The 12,500-nt window shown below is 36.1% G+C and overlaps 1 protein-coding gene across 2 annotated transcripts in view; it reads right to left on the reverse strand.

Annotated features, from left to right (window-relative positions):
• Positions 1-9,927: 9,927 nt before the first annotated feature.
• Positions 9,928-12,500, reverse strand: part of LOC132092047 (mitotic checkpoint serine/threonine-protein kinase BUB1 beta-like) — a 43,727-nt gene continuing 41,154 nt past the window's right edge. For both annotated transcript variants that reach the window (XM_059498108.1, XM_059498107.1), the window contains exons 13-17: positions 11,778-11,936; positions 11,557-11,693; positions 11,343-11,478; positions 10,363-10,478; positions 9,928-10,181 (exon numbers count right to left, since the gene is read on the reverse strand). In XM_059498108.1, the coding sequence (XP_059354091.1) occupies positions 10,070-10,181; positions 10,363-10,478; positions 11,343-11,478; positions 11,557-11,693; positions 11,778-11,936 (660 nt within the window). In that variant the 3' untranslated portion in view covers positions 9,928-10,069. The remainder of the gene's footprint in view (positions 10,182-10,362; positions 10,479-11,342; positions 11,479-11,556; positions 11,694-11,777; positions 11,937-12,500) is intronic.

Here is a 12,500-nt window from a genome sequence, read left to right on the forward strand (position 1 = left end):
GTCATTGCAAATATCAAATAAAAACAACATGCATATTTATGATGACTCTCTTTATCTTACAGTAGATGTTCTTCGATGTTGTTAACCTATAAAAGCCTGCACTTCCTCGTGTGGTCAGTCAAATCATCTCTGATATTTAATGGAAGGTAAAGAGTGTGTTTCTGTATGATTCAGACTTGCATTAGCAGACACATCTAATGCAATAGTGAGCGTGCGCTGTAATCAACACTTTCATTTCCAGCTCAGATGGTTAAACATACTGTACATGAACTAAAGCTGCACAAACACAAGCCAGAAGACCTCCATATACCACACAGCTGTCAATCAATATTTGCTCACTAGTGAACATTAAACAGTGAGCAATAAATAAGCCAAACAACAAGATTAAACACGCAAATGCATCGGTTTCATTCCGCCAGGAGGCTTTTTTATTCATTATGTTTATGTATAAAGTCTGTTTTACAAAAAAGGCAATTAATAACTATAAAATAGTTCCAGAATTTCGGGCACGTTCCTCAAATATTAATATTGTAATCTTGTTTTTATGTTATATTTAAATATAAAAAGTGTATATTGGATATTAAATATAGAAATACACATGCTTTAATATGGAGCCCTGCACATGACACGCAGTAAAATAAATCATGGACATTATTAATTAGTAAATCGTGCACACAATTGATCGATTTTTCTAGTATGTCATGCAGGGCTCCATACTTAAACAAATAATCAATCTAAATATTTATAGAATTTTTTTTTTTTTTTAATTGTATTTTATATATATATATATATATATATATATATATATATATATATCAATCACAGTAAAAATCCCCATATATTTCAACTTAAAAACTTGAAGCTGCCTTCATTTTTTAAGTATTATCATCAACTTAATCAAGTCATTTCTACTTAAATTATATAAACATGACTAAATGAATCCCATAATTAAAAATATATATTTTTTAGATTGCTAAATTTTTTTCAAACAAAAACATAAGTTGCCATGACTTACTGATCATATAATTATATATAACTATATATATATATATATATATATATATATATATATATAACTAATATAAATATAACTAATAATAAATGTTTCTCGAGCAGTAAAATATCATGTGACACTGAAGACTGGAGGAACGATGCTGAAAATACAGCGGAGCATCACAGAAATACATTACACTTTAACACAGAAAACAGAGGTTTTACATTAGAATAATATTCCACATTTTTACCGTTTTTTCTGTATTTCTAATCAAATAAATGCAGGCGTGGTGAGCATTTTTTTTTTTTTTTTTAATCTCACTGTTTAAAGACTGCTAGTGTGTAAATATATATATATATATATATATGTATAGAAGCAGTAAATAAATGTCAGTATACATCAACTGAACTAACATGTACACCTGAAGCCTGTTTCTATCATCTGTGTCTGAACGAGCTCCAGTCTTACCTGTGGATTGTGTTTGATTTCCCTCACTTCATCTCCTCTGTCAGCAGACCCTGATCAGGACACAAACACAGTGTGTGAGTCCGGTTATCTTCATCCGCTGCTCGCTGCTGTTTGATCAGCGGGTGTGGAGGGAAACACATGACAGATGAGGAGCGTCAACATGAACGCTGATGAAGAGTTTGAGAGTTACACGTCGTGACACGACAGCATCCACAGAAAGGGCCTGACCTACATCTGAACACGCCAGGATAGATCTGATACCAGCGCACACATGCAACACAAGCACTTGCTATAATAGCAAGAGCGTATTTAGCTGTGAAAACCAGATTTTCTACTTTTTGTTTTGGCTGAAATGCATGCCTGTACACTACATTAAACAGGGCAGGAACGCCCATCTTTGCCATGTTTACTCAGTCTTATTGAACACGTCTTATCCTTCAGAAGAAAGTTGAGAAACTATATGTGTCCAGCTGGCAAAACATGAACATTCTGATAACATTCCCAATGAGTTCCACTGAAAATATTATTTGCATGTTCCTTGAACATCCCGTTTCTTTATTTATTTTAAATATTTTACAAATGTATTTTAAGGGAACATTCCATTGTATCACTTTGCCAACACTGAGGAAATGTTACATTTGAATGTTCTCTGAATGCTCGGAAACAAGCAATATAACATTTAAGAATGTTTGACGAACATCCCACTAACATACCATAAATATTTATATAAATAATATTTTTATGCCAACTTTTTGAGAACATTATTAAACACATGATCACTTTGTACGAATGTTCTATTAATGTTACTGGAAGAAAATGTGCAAAATTGGTCTTAAAATAAATTTCGCTAACGTTCCCAGTGAGTTATGAAAATGTTATTTAAATGTTCTCTGAATGTTCAAAACGTCCATTTTTTTAATGCTTTCAAACGTAGTTTCTTAGTTATATCCAAATGTTTAGGGAAGAATCTGTAACTTTTCAAACACAATGTTACATTTGAATGTTCTGAGAGTTCTGAAACAAAGTAGCAACATTTCAATCAATAAAAGAAGTTTAAAAGAAGTCGATGAGCGTCAACTGACATGTTTCAGAAATACTTTCCATGAATGATATATAAAATAACATTTTTGTGTTAACGTTTATGGAACATTATTAAAGCCCAGAGACCTTTGAAGAACGTTTGTTTGAGACTTTGAGAGAACCTTGTCAGATGTCTTATAACAATAACGTATTCTAAGAACGTTCACATTCCCAGAGAGTTATCAAAACTTTATGTCTGAATGTTTCCTGAACTAATCTAAAACGTCTTATATATGAACAATGTTATATATGACCCATCTTATATATGAACAATAAGGGAACACTCCACTTTATATCATTTTGCCAACATTCTAACGTTACATTTAACAGTTCTTTGAATGTTCTGAAGCAACTGGTGACATTTAAAACAAGTAACATTTCAAAAACTTATAAAGAATAACGCATCAGAAAACATTTTGAGAACGTCATTAAAAGAACGTTTACGACTCGTAAGATGTAGCATTCCCTGACAGCGGAGATTTATTAAAGTGCATGCAAAAATATATCATGCAAGCATCTAATTTCACGTGAATAGAGGAGAAGCAATAATGTAGATTATGTGGAAAATAATGTGTTTTTGAACCTTAAACTGCATAAATGCAACATCATATGACCCCAGTCACGTGACTAGTTGAATTTGCGACATCTTTTAGGCATAATATTCATAAATTAACCCAGTTATGAGAAACAAACACAACATTCATAGATTTTAAGATGCAATTGCAGAATATATATCCACAAATAATATAATTACAGGATACTTCTTGACACGAGGCCTCCAGAGAGATAATAATACGTGTTTGTACACGAGTTACATCCAATATAGTTCATATATTTTTCTCATACAGATATATAGCTTATATATAGAAATCACCTTAAACCGTTTCTCCTCTTCATCAAGCCCAAGTTCATGCAAAACCCATGTTCAGGAATGTCACGCTCTGTTTAGACAAGCAAAAGATCCTTAACACGCATTGGTTTGGAGCAAGACACAAGCGATAGAAATCAAGAAAATCAAACAATAATTCATAACATTTCAATGCTATGAGTGATCCAGCAGCTGAATATACTGTTACTTTACAAGCACCTACAGCTAAACATAATGTCTTCATCTCATTAAAACATCTGGATCACGTCAGAATCAAACGAAAAGACAAGAATGATCATTTATGCATTATGAAAAAGTAAATCACATTTTTCCTCAATATTCTCATCACTGGACGTTCTGCTTTTGAGGTTTTTTTTCCCTCTTATTTTAATTACTGCAATTTATTTATTGTTTTTCATAAACTAAATACTGTTAAATAATGTTTATTTAACTCACTATAAATTAATACCAGTACAGCAAATTCTAAATAGGGTTATTATATTTAATATATTATTGATTATAAATAAATATAATAATAAACATAAATTATAAAATATAAATTAATATATATATATATATATTTGTTACTTGAGATTAAGTAAACATTAAATAAAATCTAAGAGACGATGTACAGTCACACAGTTATTATAGATATTATACAAATATTTACACAACTGGAGGAGTTTTCCCAAGAAGCACATGATAACTATCAAATATTCACTGTAAGGGTTAAAAAATAATTCGATAGGGCATGACATTTTTTTTTTTATGGAACAGTTTACAGAATCTTTAAAAAGTGTGCATTTATGTATTTTGTCAAAATCAGATTTGATACATAAGGCTTTTATGGCTCTTATTGTGAGAATATGGAGGATTTTATTCATTTGGTGCAGATGCTGATATTAATGTGATTAAATTCTGATGCTTTTGATGTAAATGAGTGAGATCTTAATAACAGTACAGTGGATACTGACATAAAACGATCTAAATATCAGTCGTCGCTCGATATCTCCAATAATACGAGACTGAAATGATCCAAACAATGCAATGCAATGATGCTTAAGAGATGAACATGAAATCAAACGTGAGATCAAAACCCTTTTCATCATCATTATCCTAACTAATCTGCTTTTGCCATTTTATAAAGCAATAAACTTTCTGAGATTATAAGCTTCTCAGTTGATCGCAGAAAGATTTTCCTCCACATTACTTGTATCAAATATTAATAAAGTCATCAGAACTTTGCTTTAAGAACATTTTGTTCTAACATTTATGTAACTTATTACAAAATATATGGTAGTGCTATTCTGAATTTATTCTTAACACAAGCCACTTACCCATCAGGTGTTAGTCTGGTCAACAAGAATAACTCTTCGTCACAATCTTTCCTGTTCTACAGACAGAAGTCATTTAACTAGCAAAAGATCTGCAAACTCCTCCCACTGGAGGTCAAACATTAACACACACCCACACAGTACATGAGATCCATGGGAGTCCGGACATCTGTGTGTTCATCACATTTCTGCTTCATGATAATGTTTTGGTACTATTTTGTTGGTGTTGTTTAAGATAATGGTTGATACGATCATGCAATAATGTTTTATTCCAAATGCAAGGCAGAGAAATTTAAAAAAATCTATTACATGTGCTAGAGTATAAACGTTTTGCATTTTTTTAACACTTTAACATTTCAGTCACACTGTCATGTGTTTAGGTCTCATCTCTTCTCGTCTTTATCAGCATTTTAATCCATTTAGTAGATGTCCTGGGAACTAAGGTTGACTAGGAACTAAATGTCTTTTCCAACTTGAGAACTATATACAGTCACAAAGAATTGTTTATTTCACTCTCAGAAAAAAAAGTACAAAAGCTCTCACTGGTGTGGTATCTTTTGGGTAGAAAAGATGCCCACTTTAGGTCCTAACATGTCCACTTTAGGCACTAACATCTCCACTTGAGGTACTAGCATGTCCACTTTAGGCACTAGCATGCCCACTTTAGACACTAACATGTCCACTTTAGGCACTAACATGTCCACTTTAGGTACTAGCATGTCCACGTTAGGCACTAGCATGTCCACTTTAGGTACTAACATCTCCACTTTAGGTACTAGCATGCCCACTTTAGACACTAACATGCCCACTTTAGGCACTAACATGTCCCCTTTAGGTCCCAACATGTCCACTTTAGGCACTAGCATGTCCACTTTAGGTACTAGCATGTCCACTTTAGGCACTAGCATGTCCACTTTAGGCACTAACATGTCCACTTTAGGTACTAACATCTCCACTTTAGGTACTAGCATGCCCACTTTAGGCACTAACATGTCCCCTTTAGGTCCCAACATGTCCACTTTAGGCACTAGCATGTCCACTTTAGGTACTAGCATGTCCACTTTAGGCACTAGCATGTCCACTTTAGGCACTAACATGTCCACTTTAGGTACTAACATGTCCACTTTAGGTCTTAACATGTCCACTTTAGGCACTAACATGTCCACTTTAGGCACTAACATGTCCACTTTAGGTCTTAACATGTCCACTTTAGGCACTAACATGTCCACTTTAGGCACTAACATGTCCACTTTAGGCACTAACATGTCCACTTTAGGTCTTAACATGTCCACTTTAGGTACTAACATGTCCACTTTAGGCACTAACATGTCCACTTTAGGTCTTAACATGTCCACTTTAGGTCTTAACATGTCCACTTTAGGCACTAACATGTCCACTTTAGGCACTAACATGTCCACTTTAGGCACTAACATGTCCACTTTAGGTCTTAACATGTCCACTTTAGGTACTAACATGTCCACTTTAGGCACTAACATGTCCACTTTAGGCACTAACATGTCCACTTTAGGTCTTAACATGTCCACTTTAGGCACTAACATGTCCACTTTAGGCACTAACATGTCCACTTTAGGTCTTAACATGTCCACTTTAGGCACTAACATGTCCACTTTAGGCACTAACATGTCCACTTTAGGTCTTAACATGTCCACTTTAGGCACTAACATGTCCACTTTAGGCACTAACATGTCCACTTTAGGTACTAACATGTCCACTTTAGACACTAACATGCCCACTTTAGGCACTAACATGTCCACTTTAGGTACTAACATGTCCACTTCAGGCACTAACATGTCCCCTTTAGGTCCCAACATGTCCACTTTAGGCACTAACATGTCCACTTTAGGTACTAGCATGTCCACTTTAGGCACTAACATGTCCACTTTAGGTACTAGCATGTCCACTTTAGGCACTAGCATGTCCACTTTAGGCACTAGCATGTCCACTTTAGGCACTAACATGTCCACTTTAGGTACTAACATCTCCACTTTAGGTACTAGCATGCCCACTTTAGGTCTTAACATGTCCACTTTAGGTCTTAACATGTCCACTTTAGGCACTAACATGTCCACTTTAGGTCTTAACATGTCCACTTTAGGCACTAACATGTCCACTTTAGGCACTAACATGTCCACTTTAGGTCTTAATATGTCCACTTTAGGCACTAACATGTCCACTTTAGGCACTAACATCTCCACTTTAGGTCTTAACATGTCCATTTTAGGCACGAACATGTCCACTTTAGGCACTAACATGTCCACTTTAGGTCCTAACATGTCCACTTTAGGTACTAATATGTCCACTTTAGGCCCTAACATGTCCACTTTAGGCACTAACATGTCCACTTTAGGTCTTAACATGTCCACTTTAGGTACTAACATGTCCACTTTAGGTACTAACATGTCCACTTTAGGCACTAACATGTCCACTTTAGGTCTTAACATGTCCACTTTAGGTCTTAACATGTCCACTTTAGGCACTAACATGTCCACTTTAGGCACTAACATGTCCACTTTAGGTCTTAACATGTCCACTTTAGGTACTAACATGTCCACTTTAGGCACTAACATGTCCACTTTAGGCACTAACATGTCCACTTTAGGTCTTAACATGTCCACTTTAGGCACTAACATGTCCACTTTAGGTCTTAACATGTCCACTTTAGGTCTTAACATGTCCACTTTAGGCACTAACATGTCCACTTTAGGCACTAACATGTCCACTTTAGGTCTTAACATGTCCACTTTAGGCACTAACATGTCCACTTTAGACACTAACATGCCCACTTTAGGCACTAACATGTCCACTTTAGGTACTAACATGTCCACTTTAGACACTAACATGTCCACTTCAGGCACTAACATGTCCCCTTTAGGTCCCAACATGTCCACTTTAGGCACTAACATGTCCACTTTAGGTACTAGCATGTCCACTTTAGGCACTAGCATGTCCACTTTAGGCACTAGCATGTCCACTTTAGGCACTAACATGTCCACTTTAGGTACTAACATCTCCACTTTAGGTACTAGCATGTCCACTTTAGGTCTTAACATGTCCACTTTAGGTCTTAACATGTCCACTTTAGGCACTAACATGTCCACTTTAGGTCTTAACATGTCCACTTTAGGCACTAACATGTCCACTTTAGGCACTAACATGTCCACTTTAGGCACTAACATGTCCACTTTAGGTCTTAATATGTCCACTTTAGGCACTAACATGTCCACTTTAGGCACTAACATCTCCACTTTAGGTCTTAACATGTCCATTTTAGGCACGAACATGTCCACTTTAGGCACTAACATGTCCACTTTAGGTCCTAACATGTCCACTTTAGGTACTAATATGTCCACTTTAGGCCCTAACATCTCCACTTTAGGCACTAACATGTCCACTTTAGGCACTAACATGTCCACTTTAGGTCTTAATATGTCCACTTTAGGCACTAACATGTCCACTTTAGGCACTAACATCTCCACTTTAGGTCTTAACATGTCCATTTTAGGCACGAACATGTCCACTTTAGGCACTAACATGTCCACTTTAGGTCCTAACATGTCCACTTTAGGTACTAATATGTCCACTTTAGGCCCTAACATCTCCACTTTAGGCACTAACATCTCCACTTTAGGTCCTAACATGTCCACTTTAGGTACTAATATGTCCACTTTAGGCCCTAACATCTCCACTTTAGGCACTAACATGTCCACTTTAGGTACTAACATTTCCAGCTTAGGCACTAACATGTCCACTTTAGGCACTAACATCTCCACTTTAGGCACTAACATGTCCACTTTCGGTCCTAACATCTCCACTTTAGGCACTAACATCTCCACTTTAGGCACTAACATATTTAGTAAAATGCTCCTCTTTATAGTAATTTGTCAATGTAACACTTCCAGTCTCTCAAATAAGGAACAAGTTACACATCACCTGATAAGACTTCACACATCCTCAGTTTAGCTTTTTTTCCCACATGTGAGGAAGCAGAGCCCTGTGGCAGAAGAAAGCAACTTTTTATACTTTTATAAGTCCCTGCTTTGTAGTTAAACTCATCAAAGTTCAGTTATGTTTATTGTGTGTCTGTGTAGGTGTTTTTCATGCAAGGTGTTAGTGCTAACGTTTTGGCTGTTAGCTGTAATGTGAGCTAGTTCATGGCTGCAAGACGCTGGTCACACACACACAGGCACACACAGGCACACACACACACACTCACACACTCTCTCTCTCTCTTACACACACACATACGCGCTCTCCCACTCACTCACTTCCTCCCTCTCTCTCACTCACACACACACACACACACACACACAGAGATAGACACTCTCTATCTCTCTCTCACACACACACACACACACACTCTCTCTCTCTTTCTCTCTCACACACACACACAGAGATAGACACACACACACACTCTCTCTCTCTCTCTCACACACACACACACACAGATACACATACTCTCTCTAACACACAAACACACACACACACAGATGCGCACGCATCAGACACACACACACAGATACACACATACAACTCAAACTCACAGACACACATTTTTATTAAAGTTTCTAGTTGCTATTTCTAGTTTTAACTAATGTTAATAAGCAAGAACTCCTGTGCACCGTGCAATCAAAGAATGCAATGATGAAAACATGAAGAGTTTAAATGAACTGAATGATAACTGCTGTAATATCACTGCCATACAGCAGAATGGCTCTCATTTTGGTGATCTGTGCATTGATTTTCAGGTTTCCAAAGCAAACTGGAGAGATTCCAAACAGTCTAATAATCTGAACCTAAAATACAGGTCTCCGGAGGACAAAATAACTAAACTAAGAAGAGCTTTGAGTAGTGCTCACCAATGAAAACCTTAGATTCCATCACCACCTGGTGGATGGCTGAACATTTATTTTTTTATGATATATAGTTTTTTTTTTATTTATATCTAAATATTTTCTTAATACAATGAAATTAATACAAATGTTTTAATCATGTAGCACCATTTTCATAAAAAGCAAAAGATAGTGATATTATTTAGTGTCATACACCCTTGATTCATTATATACAACCTCTCATAGCTTCAGTCATTATTTAATACAAAGACTAACGCTTTCAGTCGCTCTAAACTTCTGAGATTAATCAGATCTTCTTAATTCAAAAAACTCTTACGATGTGAAAATAGTTTATTAATATGTAAAAAGCAATATATATATATATAACATTAATTTCACAGCCACCAATTCATAATCGGAGCTGTTGTTTAACAAATGGCATTATTGCACAACGAATGAGTGCAGCTTGACTTCATCAGCTGTTCTTCACGTTACGGATGAGTTCAGACAAAACCAGCTCCGGAGACTTTTCCTCTGGATTCAGAATCATGTGGAAAAAGTCCTTCCATAAAGCCTCAACGGGAACGCTGGGAAACAAGTGCATGCATGGGTTAAACTCACAAAAAACATCACATTTCATTTCACTGCATGCACCACAATCACATTATTAATATTACATAACTGTGACATATTTCAATAAGTTAAAGGCTGATTTTGGGGTGAAGCATGTCTTAAACATGTATTTCTATACAGTGATGATGTTCTTACTTGTTCTGAGATCCGGATCCTTCATCTAAACTCCAAGCCGAGTTTTCCTGAGTCACTTTCATCGGCCGATTAAACAGCAGCATGTGAACAATTTCTGCGACGCCGATCAGATCGACCTGTCGCAAGAGAGCAGAAACAACCGCGCAAATAAAATGCAATACTGCTTTTACACACTTGACTCTTGTCCTGCTCTAAAGATGATTCACTACTGCGTTTTAAATTTGCCATGAAACTTATTTAACGTGACATTTTACAGTGAAACAATATTAAGCATGAAATAACGCCGAACCCTGAATATAAAAATAATAAAAAAAATAAATAAAAGAAAATCAAAAACAGATTAATAAAAAAAATTAATGCAATAGATAAAATAAAAATATAAATAAAAATGCGTATAACACAAATAAATAATGTACAGAAATAAAAATACACATTTTAAAAAATACAAAATTAATATAAATATCTAAGAATAATAAAAATAAAAATTTAATTAAAATATATATAAAAAAAGTTCAATACAAAATGAATAAATATTTATACATAAAACTATGGAGGAGGCAAGTGCCTCAAAATATTGGATGAGAAGAAAATCTCAGTCTGTGATCAATATTTAGTGAGCTTTGATGACCGATGAATTGTTGCTGCCTTGAGTTATTATTTTGGAATATAATGTAAAATGCTTAAAAACTTTAACTTGATAAAATTCATACTTGGCTTTAATAAGCAGAATAATGATTACATTGTAAATGTAAAAATAATAAAAAATATATATAATTTTTTCTGTTTCTAATAGTGCAAGTAATTTTATTTAACCAAGAAAAAGTGACTGGGACATGATTTTACATTTGTATAAAAAAAAAAAAAATTAAAATTAAAAAAAGAATAATAATCAAATAAATAAATATAAAAAAAAATTGTTAAAAAAATGTATTATATATATATATATAAATTAAAATAGATGAATAGAGGGCTGAATGTACGTGATAGGGCGATGCAGAAGGCGACAGGAGACCCTGCTGTATGTATTTCTGAGCTGAAGGAAGATCTTGTGCTGTTGTGACGTCAGTCTGGAGCTGCAGATCCACCGAGCTTGAGAAATCTAGTGCTGTGATGCCCCTGCAGACACAAACACAGGAAGATCAGCTTAGAAACAAGCATCAATACAAAAGCCATGCATGTGTTATATTCACATACGTGTGATAAAAGTACAGCGACTCTGGCTTCAGGCCTCCGTGAACCACTCGACAGGAATGAAACTCTTTCACCAGCTCCAGCAACAGAACGACCAGCAGAGAAACATCGTCTCGAGCAACGGGCTCAGCGAGAAGATCCTGGACGAGGAGAGATGGAGACAGAGAGGTTTGACGGAGGACGTGTGGATGAGGAGGACGAGACGGGGACGCAGCGAGACGAACCTGAAGGGTTTCTCCGTGAGGAATCCTCCAGAGAGTCAAGCAGCCGTCCTCGAACACATGACAGCAGATCTGGACGTCACGCTTGGGCTCGTCACCGGACCGTCGAGACCGGAGCTGAGAGCTGATGAAGAAATCCCACGGCACTCCGGACACATCCACCTGTCACCGGAACGGCATCACAGGGAATCACAAACTAAACTAAAAAATCTTGCCTAGACAACTTAGTGAAGCACTAAAGTTAATAAAACTGAGATAAAGGTTGTGTAACAGAATATATTGCCGCGTTTCCACCGAAATTACCCGGAACATTTGTACCAGGAACTTTTTTTCCCCCAGACCTGTTGCTTTCTGCGTTTCCACCGCGGTGTAAAGTACCGGGAAGATTAGGCAAATAGACTGGTGACGTAGCTCTGCGCGCGTTTCTCAATACAAAGTGCGCTGATTTTGGGCATGCATCCTCCTCGGTAGTTCAGACTTTGTGCATTCGTCTCGGGAGTGTGATGTCCGCGACGAGCAAGTCCGGTAAATCTGCAAACAGCAGCGTACTTGATAACTTCAGTCAGCTGACCATGGCTACTGCAATTTTCCTCTCTGTATATTTACAATAAAAAGAAATAGGATATCAAATACCACTGCCTCCTTTGTTTTCATTTAAGCATAATAACAGCTGCAGAAATGTACTTCGTTTAGGGATATGTGTATATATACAGCCATTACAATGAA

This window comes from Carassius carassius, chromosome 18, assembly GCF_963082965.1.
Source record: "Carassius carassius chromosome 18, fCarCar2.1, whole genome shotgun sequence".
In the NCBI taxonomy this organism is placed as follows: Eukaryota; Metazoa; Chordata; class Actinopteri; order Cypriniformes; family Cyprinidae; genus Carassius; species Carassius carassius.